Source organism: Vicia villosa, linkage group LG5 (genome assembly GCF_029867415.1).
Source record: "Vicia villosa cultivar HV-30 ecotype Madison, WI linkage group LG5, Vvil1.0, whole genome shotgun sequence".
NCBI lineage: Eukaryota > Viridiplantae > Streptophyta > Magnoliopsida > Fabales > Fabaceae > Vicia > Vicia villosa.
In genome coordinates this window covers 19,364,399-19,381,893 of record NC_081184.1, presented here as the reverse complement: position 1 = coordinate 19,381,893, position 17,495 = coordinate 19,364,399, and the positions used below count along the sequence as shown (strand labels likewise).

Genomic DNA, 17,495 nt, shown 5'->3' with positions numbered 1-17,495 from the left:
TCAGATCTTCAATGATTTGAAGTGAATGTGTCAATCTGAACCAACAAACACCGTACTAAGACGGGAAAACCAACAAACACCGTACAAGACGATGAAACTAATATGTTTAGTCATATGCATAAATGACAATTTTTTTTTAATAAGCAATTTGTATCTAGCGGATTTCGAACCTAAGACCTTGAGAGGAGCACACTCTCAAGACTCAAGCTTTTCACCACTAGACCACACACGCACCCTATATGCATAAATGACAATTGAATAAAAGATTTAATTGAATTAGATATTAATTATATTTTATATATTAAGACATATAATTTACTTTATTAAATATGATTTAATTAAATAAATGAGAATTGATAATTAATTAAATTAAATATAATTTAGTTTAATTAATATTTTGTATTCGACTAAATAAAAATAAAATATCGATGTGCTTATTTTTAAAAAGTCTATAATAAGAATATTAGAATTTTAGTGGTTCACTCCATAAATAGAAAAAGAGCTCACTCCTAATCTTAATTGTCATATTTTTTATAGAATGACTAGTGCCACGTTTCATTTTTGTGATTAAAATTAAAATATATATAAACGTTAGTATTTTCTGCGTCTATGATAAAATCTAAAACATGCTTCAAGACGTATTCATAAAAACTTAACTTTATTTTTGATCCATTTATTAATCGCTTCGCTAAAAGAATAATTTATATGAAAATATTGAATTAAATCCCCAACACTGTTTATAGTTTTGTGCTAATGGCCTTCCTCTTGTAAAACTAAAACTAGATAAATTAAGTATTTGTTAATATATATATATATATATATATATATATATATATATATATATATATATATATATATATATATATATATATATATATATATAATACTTCAATCTTTTTCTATTAGAATGAGGTTATTCTCATTTGATATATATATATATATATATATATATATATATATATATATATATATATATATATATATATATATATATATATATATATATATATATATATATATATATATATATATATATATATATATATATATATATATATATATCAAATGAGAATATATATATATATATATATATCAAATGAGAATATATATATATATATATCAAATGAGAATATATATATATATATATATATATATATATATATATATATATATATATATATATATATATATATATATATATATATATATATATATATATATATATCAAATGAGAATATATATATATATATATATATCAAATGAGAATATATATATATATATATATATATATATATATATATATATATATATATATATATTATTCTCATTTGATATATATATATATATATATATATATATATATATATATATATATATATATATATATATATATATATATATATATATATATATATATATATATATATATATATATATATATATATATATATATATATATATATATGAAATTCACCAAATCAATATAGAGATGAATGATACATGAAGGAGAGAAAGAGAAGAGAGGAAGCAATATTATATTATCTTCTTCCAAAAGTACCATTTACATTGCAATATGATCCATATTTATAGTACATGACTAATGACAACCATTAACTCAAGGAATACACAAAGGTTAGGAACTTAAATTATAGGAGTTAAGGAATATAGAAAGATTGGGGAAAATGAACATCCACATCTATTTACTATTATTCATAACACTCCCCCTTGGATGTTCATTGAGGATATGCCTCGTTAAAACCTTACTAGAGAAAACCCAGTGGGAAAAATTCTAGTGAAGGAAAAAGAGTACAATATCCTTTGAATGTGAATTGCCTCGTTAAAAACCTTACCAGGAAAACCCAGTGGGACAAAACCACGGTGAAGGGAAAAAGAGTGCAAAACATATGTATTTCTCCCCCTCATGCAAACATTTATATGTGTGGTGATATTCTTTGTAGTCGTTGCTTAAAATGTCTTCTTCGAAGCGACTTCATGTAGTGCTAATAGTTATGCAGGATTTGATGAAGTTGTTGCCATGAGTTGTTTCATAGATCTCCATGAAATGGTTGTACCATCACATGTAAACAAATAACCTCTTTCAGATCTACCCTTGTGAGAATCTGACAAGTAACCAGCATCTCTATGATAACGAAGTATATGTTTGACTCCGTTCAAATGTCTTCATGTAGGCGAATAATTGTATCTTGGTAATAGATTTACCACAAACGATATATCGAGACATGTATAATTAGCAAGGTACATTAGTGCCCCGGTTGTACTAAGATATGGTACTTCAGGACCAAACAATTTATATAATCATTTTCTTGAGGCCTGAAAGGATCTTTCTCTGCATCTAATGATATAATAATCATTGGAGTAGACAACGAATGAGATTTGTCCATATAGAAATGTTTCAACACTTTTCTATATAATCTTTCTGATGTACAAATATTTCATTGTCCAAATTCTCAATTTGTTAGCCTAGACATAATTTTTGTTTTTTCTAAGTCCTTCATCTCAAACTCTTTATTTAAGCAATTTATAGCTTTTGGAAGCTCTTAAGGAGTTCCAATAATACTTATGTCATCCACATAAACAACTATTATTGCAAATACTTTTCCATATAATTTTATGAAAATACAAGGACAAATTGAGTTATTTGTATATCCATCCTTTAGTAAATATTCACTGTGGTGATTATACCACATGCATCCAGATTGTTTCAATCCATAGAGAAACTTGTTCAATTTGATGGAGTAGTTTTCTCGAGATCCAAAATTACGTGCCTCTGGTATATTGAACCCGTCAGGTAGTTTCAAGTAAATGTCACTATTAAGTGAACCATATAAATAAGATGTCATTACATCCATCATGTTCAAATTAAGCCCTTCATGTGTTACAAGGCTAATTAATTATCAAAAATCAATTGAATCCACTACAGGTGAATATGTTTTATCAAAATCAATCTTAGGTCTTTGTGAAAATCATTGAGCAATAAATCAAACTTTATATCATTCTTATTTTTGTTTTTCACAAAAACTCATTTATATTCAATTAGTTTCACACCATGAGGTGTTCGGACTACAGGTCCAAAAGTGAGTCACTTGTAAAGTGAGTTTAATTCTATTCAATTGAATATATTTATTTTGGCCAATTCTCACTTAGTATCTAATCTTTAATAGACTTTGACTCATGATCCTCGTTATCATTGATCACTTTTAGCGCTATATTGTATAAAAAGACATTGTCAATATTGACTTTATTTGGTTATCTCAAATCCGGTTCCATTCCATTTCATCCATGACATAATTTATCGAGATCTCTTTATTTCATATTTCAAGTACTTGATTTGTTCTTCTGGAACTGAAAAATTAAATTAGATCAAAGTGCTCTTAGCATTTTCATATCCTCACTTGGGTCATCTTTAGTTTCTTTTCTTAGTAGAGAAATTTTAACATTGGAACCGACTTTCATACCACGCTTCAGGCGCAGCTACAACTCATTTGCAATATTATATTATCCAATAGGAAATCCACTTTGAGTGGAGTATTATCAGCTGATAATTTATTTCATAGACTTTGTAAATGAATAATATTTTGAACTTTTGGTTCATATTAATTTGTACGAGGATCAAGAAAACAATTTATTTTAACTTGTTCATTTGAACTTCTTGTTCATGATTTTAGCTGTTCATTTCCCTCCCCCTAATATTGGGAAAATTAATTTATTAAGTGATAATCAGTCTATTGGGCTGCAATCAAGTATTTGATTATTTTCTCAAATTATATCCTCAAAATTGAGAGTCATATTCATTATATTTTTCCAATATTCTTTCATGACTCATCTTAATGTATTATATTGGAGCAATTGGAATATACACAACACATCCAAATGTTCACTAAGATGAGAAATACTAGAATAAATTAGGGAGGACTAATACATAGTATCTTGTTGGCTTAATGCGAATAAATATCTTAATATCATAGTTTGGGTGTTTCAAATATATAATTTAGAATTGATGATCTCATAAGTATCAACCATATAATTAACTTTAGACGTCTAAAGAATGGATCTTCGGGTCCATTTTATTTTTATAAATATATATGACATTCAATATCAATTTTAATAATATATGTGATACTTATACATGAATTTCTATAAAAAAAATCCATAAAACAAGATCTTAGTCTAGTTAGTTGAGAAAATAATTTCACAAACTTCTGGTTGTGAGTAGAGACATATGCATGATATTTTAGTCGATGCAACAATTAATGTCATCAAAATGTAATTTCTCACATTTTTATTTTCCTTTACAAACACACAAAAATTGACTGGATTGAAGAAACTTCTGGTTCTTCTATACAAATTATTCGCATCATATTATATCCGAGATGACCCAACCGGTTTTATCAACGACACATTTAAGTGTAATTTATAAACTACTGGTTTACAATGACATGTGTTTCAATTGTACTAATATAAGTGTAGTACAAGCCTGAGGAAAAAGAAGGTAGCTTTTCTATTACACATTTTCTGTCCAAATTGTGTTGGGTAATACAAAGATATTCGATACCTCCAATATAAGTCAAAACCAATATAATAGTATTTCATTATTAAACACTTTAATCAAATACATTCATATGAACATATGATCATATAATTATCAAACAATTACCCCTTATAAAATTAAACATATTTAATCATACAATATTATATCACTAAAATTATATCGTTATATAATTAATTTGATTTACTATCCTTCAGGGATGGATAAGTTCTTCAGGAACTATAAAAATAATTTATTTTTCTATCCTTCAGGGATGCTTGATAAGTTCTTCAGGAACTATATAAATAATTTGTTATAAACAATAATCTAAAAAATATATATATAACCATCCTTCTGGGATGCGTTAAAATCATTTGTGTCATTTTTCTGGAATGACAATCTTTTAATGAACATATTACAAATTATGAATTTTTAGATCGATACAACAACAAAAATTTATGAAATCCTTCAGGGATATTTTAATATTACTCTTGAAATATTTTTGGGATGCATGAAGATCACAATTGATATTATCCTGAGAGCTTCGTTTTACTTAGAAAATTACAATATTTGCAATCCTTCATAGATGTATACCATTAAATTATGAAAGAAAATTGGATCATTTTTATGAAATTTTATTTCTCAAAAAATGTAGGTTACAAATCTTTACAATCATCAATAAAAGAAAAATAAAATTTCTTTGTGAAATCCTTCTGAGATACTTCACTATTATTGATTCAATCATCTAGAATTCGATAATATAGGTGATGCAATCATTTTTCATATTTTTAACATAACTGATGCAATCCTTCTGGGATATGATGCAATCACAAATTTTATTTTATAGTTCTTCAGGAACTCAATCACATTTTGTAGTTCTTTAGGAACTCAACCACAAATCTTTTACTAATAAAAATAATAATATTTATAATCCTTCTAGGATTCAATAATATTATAGATGCGACCTTTTAAAGGTGATTGAATGTTGAACTCTTCTGGAATTCATCAATTATCACAATAATCGATTAAACTCAATCTTTGAACAATAATTTGGAGATAGTTTAATATTAATCTTTAGTTCTACAAATATCACATCACAAACTATTTCCATAAATAACGGTCGAGAAAAATTATTCTTTGTGCAATCCTTCATGGATGCTTGAATATTAAATTAACACTTTTATGTGTTAAAATTCAATTCCGGGCAATTATATAGAAATGCCTTAATGTTAAATTCTTCCGGAATTTAACAAGAATGATCAAAGAAATATAATATTATTGTACAAGATAAATAAATTTCTCTACAAAATATATAAAAAAAATAAACATATTTATATGAAGAAAAAAATAGTAACAAAATCATGAGTTATATTATATTGGTTCAAATATATTAAGATTAGGAAAATAACGTAGAACCTGGCTATATCATTACTCGCGTTGTAGAGTATTGTGCTGATAACGTGTTATGAAATTCACCAAATCAATATAGAGATGAATGATACATGAAGGAGAGAAAGAGAAGAGAGGAAGCAATATTGTATTATCTTCTTCCAAAAGTACCATTTACATTGCAATATGATCCATATTTATAGTACATGACTAATGACAACCATTAACTCAAGGAATACACAAAGGTTAGGAACTTAAATTATAGGAGTTAAGGAATATAGAAAGATTGGGGAAAATGAACATCCACATCTATTTACTATTATTCATAACAATATATATATATATATATATATATATATATATATATATATATATATATATATATATATATATATATATATATATATATATATATATATATATATATATATATATATATAAACTGTAAAGAGAGCTTTTGAAAAGAGACATTGAGAGACTACTTCAATCTTTTTCTATTGGAATGAGGTTATTCTCATTTGAATTCAAAACCAACCTCCTGTAGCTTATGAGAATAACACATCAAGTTTTTGTTCCTGCATGTTTTTCATAACACATTCCTTCATTTAACTAGGAACAACAATGATGTTAAGAAACATTGTAAATTTTCACCTCAAGTTATGTGGTGTCATTTCATCTCACAAGCAGAGCCGTCTCAAACTTTTGAGAGGCCCTGTGTAAGAAGTTGAAGTTATCTTCAGTTGAATCGTGAAAAAATTTTAAGGGCCCTATTCAAGCGTAAATTAGTAGTGGAGTATATAATTGGAGGCCCTTTTTGCCATAGCTTAAACATGAAAAAGTGCGAGGCCCTGTGCTGTAGGTCGCCTTGCACACCCTCAAAGACGGCCTTGCTCACAAGATCCATGTTTTATGGACAGGGCCAACCAAACATATCCTAATGTCAACTCATTATTTTTCTTTTTTTTAAAGGCAATTTCTTTATGCACTTATATAGATGGAAAATATCCATAATATTCTTAAATATCCTTCGGATATGCATATTCAAAAGGTACTTAAAAATTTTTGGGATTTTAGTTAATTCGGATATGCATATCCGAAGACACCCCAAAAAAATTGTCAGAGATATTTTTTTGATATGCAGATCCGAAATAATTTCAAAGAAATTGAAAAATTTAGGATATTGTACGAATTAACCAAAATACCAAATTTCTTTGAATTTTATTTTAAATATTTATTCCTTAAATTATATATTTTCTTTAATTAAGTTTATAAATTTATTTTAATTATTATCTAAAATTGTTGTCATAATATTTACTATCTTTGTCTGTTTTAATTAAATGATTTTTATTTAAAAGTTCAGGAATTAATAACTTACTTTAGGATATTTATTGAGAATATAAATAAAAAATGTGTATTTAAAAATAATTTATTTAACTTTTTAAGAATTTAAAAATTATTATTTTTAATGCAAAATTTTCTTTTTGAAAAATGCAATATTTTATATTTCATTTTACAAAGATAGTATATATTATTATCTAAAATCTAGAAAAACCAAATAATTTATTTTCTCAACAATTTTCTTTAATTAATTATAAATTTTGGTTTTATAATAATTTTCTTTAATTAATTTTAGATAAAAATAATGTGTTAATTTAAATATTTACTAATTAATTTTATTATTATATATTGATCATAATGTTATATATTTAATAATATATTTTGATTAATACAATTAATTATATTATTAATTGTATTGATTCACCTTAATTTTAATTTTCTAATAAATATTAAGTCAACTTTTTTCTATAAAAAAGGTATCTTCGGATATGCACATCTGAAATCAGCTCATTTTAAAAAAAAATGTTTTGGAGATGCACATCCAAAATATAGGAGTATTTAAATATTTTACGACCGGTTTGTAAGAATGTATATGGATGTAAAAGAAAATTATTTTTTTTAGTTACATTGATATTGACCTTACAAAGAAAACATTGAAGCCCAACAACATTTGGGCCTAAACCCTAAATTTAGGATAAGGGCAACCTCTCAAAAAACCAAACAAAAACAAAAACAGATAAACATTACCCATCAATCATAAATCAACACACCATTTATGTAAACCTAACTCACTTTGATTGAAAATTTCACTCATTACAATTTTTAGTAAAATAAATTAACACTTATCTAGGATACCTATGTTAGGACCTAGCTAGATAAAAGTACTTGAAAAAGAAGAAAAAATATCAATTATAAAGTGACTATAATAATACAAAAAAGCAACAAACAAAAGGGATAATATTGCCACATGAGACAACATTAGTCCTTGTTAAAAATACAAAATTTTAATTATGACACATACACTCTTTGGTCCCCTCTTTAATCAAGTCTTATCTTTGTTGATTATGTTTAGATTTTAGATTGGCCACGAAAACATAACCTAGGCCGTTAACATGGTTTTCTAGTCATGTACCTTTCCATACAATAAGGAAAGATGGGGGACCAATTGACCAAAATTATTATTTTTATTGCAAAAATATGCATACATCAATCTTCTTCCATATAGGTTTCTCATAGGAAAGAATCTATGTCTATCCTAGCTTTTTGTACTTGTCTTGAGATGAAATAGTTTGTGTAGATTACTTGTAGAATATCTCTCTTTTTCTCAATAGTTGTAAAGAGCTTTACTTGTAGAATATTCTCACGTGTTTGAAATTTTGTTAAGGAAGATGAATAGTCTTGTTTTTACTGGTTAAACAAATTTGAAAATAAAATTAATTAAAATTTTAAAAAAATATTGTTTTTTTCATATCTAATATTTTTTATTTTTGACAAAATCTCCTTTCTTTGAATATAAACTAAATTAAAATAATTAATTCACCTTAGCCAACGGATTTTAGAAAATAAAAAAACTAAATTAAAATAATCGATGATGATGATGAATCCTAACAAATACATAATTGATTTATTATTTTAACAATTTATAATATTAATTAAAAGAAATAAAACTATTTATCTTAATCGGTTATATCAAGTAATAGGAAGTCAAAAGTGCTAAACGCCACCCTCGACTAATTCTTAAGTTATTTAAGATACTATTTCATGCTTCACATTGGTGGTTATAAGTTGACACACGACTCATTTTTCGATCATGGGTGAATTTGACAAGTCCAAAACAACTAGTGTCGATGTTTCAAAGTCGTGTTCGTTACCCATACAACCATCATCTCTATTCTTCAATCACATTATTGTCTTTATTATGTTTTTATTTTTGGACCTAAATTCTATAATCATGTAAAAAAATTAAATGACCAATATAGTTAGCTAGATTGGCATCCAATAGCTACACATATTTATTCATAGCAATATGATTCATGTTTCACACTATGGTACAAATAACATTGAAAGTATGTTTCACCATGATGTACCAATATGATTGAAAATTTTTGGGAATTTGATTTTGACATCAATATGAACTTCAAATCTAGCATATCCAGATCAGCAATTCAATCTACACCTGAATTATATTTCCTCTTTTCAGTATATGAATTCATGACAAATTGTACTTTTTTTAACCCTTTGCAGAGTGTACATTTCAATTCTCTAGAAAATTTATTCATTTTTCTTTAACTATGAGACATGGTACATGAAGGACTTGCCAAGAAAATGATGGATACACATGGGGACGAAATGAAAGTCTTGAACTTTATAACAAACCCATGTTCTAGTTTCTATAAGGATGAAATGATAAAAAAAGACAATAATAACGAGAATATTGCAAAATTGTAGAGAAATACAAAGTTTTTATATTTATGAATTTTAATGGGCCATTGTGATTTTCCACTTTTGGATCCCATGTTATCTTCACTCACCAACAAAATTTTTCACTACCTAAAGTTTATTGCTTTTTCTATGCATCACAAATTCTTCTCAAGCATTCTCTCTTTATTAGACAAGTTTTTTAGTTTTTGAGGAATTCTATTTACTATGAATACTGTTGTTACAAAATTATATACGACAAAAAAAAGTGCAATCATAATTCATAATATTTGTAACTTTTAGAAGTGCTATATAGTTTACTAAAAAATTAAAGACGTGATACATTAAAGAGCTTGATAAAAAATGAGATGAGATAAATGAAAATAAAATGATAAATGTATATTTCGAGTCTTTCGGTTGGTTTTGGAAAAAAATTTCACTCCCATCGAGTTTCATGGTTTAGAGACAGTGTATATTCATGATCTCTGATAGGTAGGTATCACAAAAATATTCCGCTCATATGCGTCTCATAATTGAGGGACTATGTACATGTCTGATCTATTTAGTCGGGTTATAGTCTGGATTCAATAAAACCGGCCTCAAAATATAGCTTGTCCTGTAGAATAAGATCGAAATGAAGCAGCAAACAAGTCGGATTGATGGTATCGTTCTAAAATTAATACGGATGGCATTATGGCTGATTGAGAGCATTTTGGCCTAAGATCCAACAATCAAGTCGTTAATTACCATTAAGAGACTATATTAATTAAGAACAATTATTTTAAATGGTATCAAGGATCCGCGTTCACTCATTCCGATACTCTGCTAAATAAGAAAATTGGTAAAAGGTGATGAACCTGTCATGACACTTATATAGAATACATAATTTTTAGTCTCCTGTAAGAGAAAAACGACCCGCGAGGTTGATCAAACTCATCTTACAGAACAAAAAAAGTCAAGAGTCACATATGCAATTACCCCAAAGTTTGGTCTACTCAAAGAAGACTTCAAATATATAAGGAACTAGTTGAAATCATGGCCTCGGCTCTAGCCGTTGTGCACTCTCCGAGTGATAAAAACAAACTCTATATCGACTTGTGTCCACCCATCATACATGAAGCTTAGAGATATTCGAAAGGCATCAGGGGTGAGCTCGTGCCGAACTTGAGTGACTCATTCTAGGAGACTGTGTACTATTGGATATTTTTAGCCCGTCCATAAAAGCATCTCACCCCTACACGACTCATACTTCGGAGACTACTATGTACCTTCAAACCTATTATGAAAAAAAAAACATGTATATAACTTACTAGCGGGCTTCCGACCCTGTTAACCGAATATTTGACTTTGTCTATTAAATGCCCAACCTAAACTATTGAGAGGTCGTCCTAGGTCAACTATTATCCACCTGAGACTAACAAAGTATTTATTGCATACTAACTCTAGGTTGTCCAAGTTAGCGAGAAATCACCCATGGATAACAATGTTAGACAAGACAATATAAAATATCAGCTCATCCAATCTAACTCAAAACTGATATCGTAAATGTTCGACCTCTTGAAAGACATAATAAATGTCTGATATCACAATAGGTCTCGAGAAAGAATTTCGTCCTACACGTCTCATATTTAAGGGGTTGTGTACATGTTAAGTTTCTCAGTATGTCTTAAGAAAGCATTTCTCCCTACGCGACTCATGCGTGAGGGTTTCTATACATGTCTAGTCTCACGGTAGGTCTTGGAAAAATAACATGACTCATGCTTTAAGAGTTATGTACATGTCTAGTGTCTTAATAGGTCTCAAGAAAGTATTTCTCCCTATGTGACTCATGTTTAGTGGGTTGTGTACATATTTGATCTATTGGGTTAAATTGTAGCTCATATCCAATAGAGCTCGCCTAAATTGTACCTCGTCAAACAAAACAAGGTAGGGCTGAAGTAGGTGATGGGTAAGATTGATCATGTCGCCAAAAACTAACTCGGAGACAATATTTGAATTATCATTAAGAAATCACACTAATCAAGGACAATCGTCATATAATTTTTTGCTGAAGATAATTAAAAATATGGAACATCATCAATTTTAAAGGTATAATGTAAGAGAAAAATCAAAATTATGTGATTTTAAAATAAATAGTTATTTTAGAATGCGAGATAAAATAAGGAGATCAAACATATAATTGAGTTATTAAAAATTAATCTTCTGAAATAATTACATAATTTTTTAATAATTAATTTTATTATTGGTAAATTAACAAAACTCTATAAAAATTATAAAAAAAAGTAAATTGATATATATTTTTAAAAATATTTATACTTTTAATTATTATAATTAATAAAAAATAATATCAAGTTCCTATTTTGTTTATAATAATTTTAATATTTTAATATAGTAAAAATATTATATCTTAAAATTATTAAAATAATTTTTCATGTTTCAAATAAATTTTTGAAGATTACAAATTGTTTGAAAAACCTAGACCACATGTTCTTGTGATCAGATTGTCTAGTTAGTATAGTTGCAACAATTTCTCTAAATTTGCTTCCACGTTTGATGCATTTAATCTAGAAATGAAATAGCTTCATATAAAGTCACATTCAATATGAACTATAGTTATACTTTCACTATAAAACATTATTCAATAAACTTTATATATCAGCATGTAACCCACGTGGAGAAACAAGCAGTGTCTTAAATCCCAGAAGGCATAAAATTTCTGCATAGGAATAACCCTACGTGTAGGTTATTTAAAAGGAACAAAAACCAAACAGTATCTAAGATTTAATAATTGATCATGTTATGACATTTAGTACTATTTGGGTTAGGTGTTTTTTTATTTATTTATTTGGGTTAGGTGTTGATTATTAGTGTCAATATCTTCCAATTGTTATCCACCACCACCCTCTTGACCCCACTTTTTTCTTTAATTTTTTTGTCATCTTTTTTCATATATTGTGGACCCTATTTTCTATATTGCTAATTCTAAAAGTTTCTTTTTTATTTCTCTTTCAATTTATTCTATTAAATGATGTTTTAAGAACCACACACACTAGGTAATCCATGGAGTGTGACCTTTATTATACTTTAAATGATTCAATTTCTTAAATTATTTAAAAAATGAAAATAAAAAAATATAATTAAAAATAGTGACATTAGTAATTATTTATAATTATTTTAATTAGAATTTTTACCATATTATGTTATATTATAGAATAAAATACAATAGGTGGGTGTGATAGCTCAATTAATATATTATTTTAGTTAAATGAATGTAAATTGTTTATAAACTAATAGTTCAATCATTTATGATAAAATTTATTTATATTTATGTATTAATGTAAATAAAATTTTAATATTTAACTAATTGCTTAAAAAATAAATCAACAAATAAATAAAAATTTAAGTTAATTTTTTATGAAAAATTATTAATTTATAAATATTAATATTTGTTTAAATTAGTATAAAAAATAATAAAAATAGAATATAAATAAATATGTGAAAATCACTAAAATACAAAGATAGAAAAATATATTAGTCCAATATATTAACACATGAATATAAATAAATGATATTTTGTAGCTCTAATCTAATGTTACATTTATTTAATGCAATCACTTTTTTATTAAAATGATAAACGACAAGCAAATAATTACTCCCTCCCTCCCATAATATATGTCAGTTGGTCATTTCACGCAGATTAAGAAAATGTAATAAATGAAAGAGAGAATAGTGTTTTTACAAAACTATCCCTGTTTATTATTGGTGTATTTGAATGATCATAAATGTAAAGTGAGAAAATAATAAATTAAGAGTATTAATTAGAGGGCATAATTGGAAGATAAAAATTAAAATTGCATTGGAAACTTAAAGCGACACTTATTTTGGGACAAATAATTTTATCAAATGCGACACTTATTTTGGGACGGAGGGAGTATAACTGATTAGTAAATATTAAAAATATCACTATTTGACATTATAGCCAAACAAATAGTTTAACTTTGCTTCTAAAGAAAAAGTGCATCAAAAAAAAAAAGTTGTCAAAAAAATAAAATGCAAACAGTAGCACAAATGGATTTATCTAAAGTCTCACTCTTTCACTCTCATTCCCCACAAATTGCATAGAGAACTACAACTAGAAAAAGCTTTCATCAACTCCCACAAACATAAGCAAAACAAACTTTCACAAAACCAAACACAAACACAAGAGTGTGTTGAGAATGAGGAGGAATAACAAGTTCAAGCTTTCAAATATGATTCCCAATGCTTGGTTTTACAAGCTAAAGGAAATAGGCAAACCAAAAAACCAAACATCAACAACCTCAAAGAACAACAAAAAACCCTCAAAAACATCCTCAATTTCCTCAAAACCAAATCCACCCAACCAAAACCAAAACCAATACATTCCTAGAAAATCTTACTACTTCACAAGAAACCTTAACCAAAACAAATTACCTTCTTCTTCATCACCAAAAACACCCTCCAAAAACAGAACAACAAGAAAAACATGTTCTTCTTCACCAAAACTTGTCACCTCCTCCGTCTCCGCGGATTGTAGCTGTCGAACCACACTCGAATCCGTGTGGACGAAATCCGAAACACTTTCTTCGTCTCCGTTATATGAGTCAGAATCCGTTGACACCGAGTTCAGAACAGACAGAGTTCTACTTCCCAATGAAACATCATTCGATGAAATGGTTTCTTTGTCCATTTCTTCTTGTCCTTGCACCAACAAAACATCCTCAAACAATAACAATATCAACAACAACAACAACAACATAGATATTGTTATCGATGTTGACAAGAATTCCCTACCTAGAAAAGATGATAAACTTGAACAAGACTACAATTCTTATGTTTCTTTCTCAAACCTACAACTTCCTCCAATCATCACAAAACCACAAATCAAAAAACAACACAAACCCGAAAAACATCATCAACCACAACAACAACAAGAAACAATGAAGAACAAGAACACCACGAACACAAACACGAACAAGAAAAGAAACAAAAACAAAAACAAGACAGGTTCTATAAATTCTCCGGGGATGAAGCTGCGTATAAAATCTCCGAAAATCGCAACAAAGAAACTTCAATTATATCACAGCCGGAAAAGCGTGTCGTCTGCTACGACGACAGCTTCCGGCGGGTACTACCGGAGAAGAAGCTTCTCCGGTAGTGTGGCGATAGTGAAGTCATCTTTTAATCCTCAGAAGGATTTTAGAGAGTCAATGGTGGAGATGATTGTGGAGAATAACATAAGAGAATCAAAGGATTTGGAAGATCTTCTTGCTTGTTATCTTTCTTTGAATTCAGATGAGTATCATCAGCTTATTATCAAGGTGTTCAAGCAAATATGGTTTGATTTGACTGAAAACAGGGTAGACAAATATAACTAGTTTCTGTTTTTCATATTAATTTTTCTTCTTTTTATTTTTATTTTTATATGTATTATTATTTATCTATGTATTTAATAATGATGATGATAATAATATATGTTCTGTACTTTAAGTCAAGGTTTTGATTGCATTCAAGTTATATTATTTGGAAAATATTCATCGAGATTTGTATTAAAAAAGTTATCTTACATTTTTTATATATTTTTCCAATACAAGTTAAAATTAAATTAGCAATCATTTTATCGGTCAAAATTTCGATATTATTTAAAAGATTAAAGGACATTCACTGATATAGTAAAATAATTTTACACTGCTGTCCGAGTAATAAATTAATAATTTATCATATATTTTTAATAATTTTAAAATGTACAGACGATTTAACATAATACACAATATTTATTAATTAATAGTGTAAAATTATTTTACATATTTTATTTTTTCATTATTTAGTTGAACATCAATATTAAAATTTGATTTTTGACTTTCTCAATTGTATGTATGTGTGAATTTTTACTAATAAAAAATTAATGATTGCAGTGAGTTTGAAACAGAAATAAGATTTGTTGTAGCCAAAGATTTAATGCATTAATACATTTGGTATATTTTTAATTTGTTGGATCAAGATCAATCGATTTATATTTAAATTTAATTTTTAATTTGTCTTAAAATAAAAATATTAAATTTAAATTTTAATCATTTGATCATAATCCAACGGTCGAGAACACATTTGAATGCGTGAATGTCGGAATGAGTGACTTGCTTGAAACTAAGGTAATGGGTTTATGTTTAATTTATTTACAATTTAAAATTATTATAAAAACAAATATAGTGAGGTGTAAAAAGCAACGCATCATTAAAAAGATGACAATTGAACCATTTGTTTGTCACGTTAGTTTGTCACATCATCTTTATTTGGATAAAGAGGTGTCCCAAGAAGCAAAAGTGAAAAATCTTTAAAAATTTTAATTATTTTTTAAAGGAATTATGGAAAATAAAATCATATTATAATAATTAAAAATATAAAAAATTTATTTTATATTTATTCTTGAATTAACTCTAACTATCTCATAGTAACATAAAAATTTCAAATCATATAACAAAACCGATTTGTTAATTAAGAATTAACACTATATAATTTATTTTTGAGACTATATCCTTAATTGTGATTTGAGAGTTTTTTTTCAATACAGTCTTTTACAATCTATATTATTGAATTTAATGTGTAGATATAAATTTAAAATTAGAATTTGGCCTATTCATTTCTATAAAACTAACATATAAGATGAAAATGTTAGGCTATATAAATTATTTTTATTTAGAAACTTTCATGCCAACCCAAATTCTAAAAATAGTTGTAAAAATAAAATCATAAATGGTTGTACCAATAAATAATGAATAATACTCACATGTGTAGAGTACTAGTACTAGTGTTAGGGACAATTATTCTCTCAACCTATTTCCATCAACAAAATTAAATTCCAAGCCACATGATTTCTACTACTACTAACTCACATAGGTAAACCATGCATTAAATTTACCATGCTCACATAACCTAACATTAAATATAATAGAATTAGTGATTCCCAAAAAAATTCACCAAAGGTAAAAATTAAATTTTCCATGCTACAATACACAACTTTGGTGAGAAAATAAAATAACCATAGCAGAAAATTTTCTTTTCTCTGACCATGATAAAGAGTGTAGGGTCATGAAAAAATGTATACGTGTGGAAATGGTTGAGTTTGTCCCTTTCTTTACTAGTGAGAATGAAAAAGCAATAAATAATTTGAGGATATTAAAAAACTTAGCACTAAATTTGCTTCTGAAATTTTCAGTACCTTCATGGACCTAAAGTGGTTTGAGAACAAGACATAGAACTACACAAAATTGTATAAATAGTTCTAGTAATTAGGGACCCTACCTGAAATAACTGGCACTATATATGTTTTATTATTATTATTATTTTTTCTTTTGAGCAAAAGAACTTGTCCTTTAAGTACAAGCTCTGGGTTTTTAAGTGCTTTAAGGGTAGACCATGCAGCTTTTAATGTCAAGCATGGTCATTTTACTTACACCTCATCTCAAATATGTAGATTGTGAACATGGTTTTGATATTTGAAAATTTGATTTGGCCGTTATTTGAATGTTTATTAGATAGATAAGTTTGGAGTGAGTTTTGTGTTAAAAAATATGATTAACCTAATTCATCTATATAAAATTAGTTTATAAAGTAACGATTGATCCTAATTATAAGTATATGTTAAAGCCTTAATGCACTTCCTCGCTTTAGAAGTGACATATGGAGCGTTGAAATAATTTATGAGTGTTTTAATAATAAAAATTTGATAGCAACTGATTTACCGAATCTAAAATGAGACTCAAGATATAACATGTTAAACATGTGTGGA

At 27.0% G+C, this 17,495-nt stretch overlaps 1 protein-coding gene across 1 annotated transcript; it reads left to right on the top strand.

The window, feature by feature from the left end:
• Positions 1 to 13,785: 13,785 nt before the first annotated feature.
• Positions 13,786 to 15,234, top strand: LOC131606365 (transcription repressor OFP1-like). Its single transcript, XM_058878603.1, has one exon. It carries the CDS (start codon positions 13,909 to 13,911, stop codon positions 15,085 to 15,087), a length of 1,179 nt encoding a protein of 392 aa, XP_058734586.1. The 5' UTR covers positions 13,786 to 13,908; the 3' UTR covers positions 15,088 to 15,234.
• Positions 15,235 to 17,495: the final 2,261 nt, after the last annotated feature.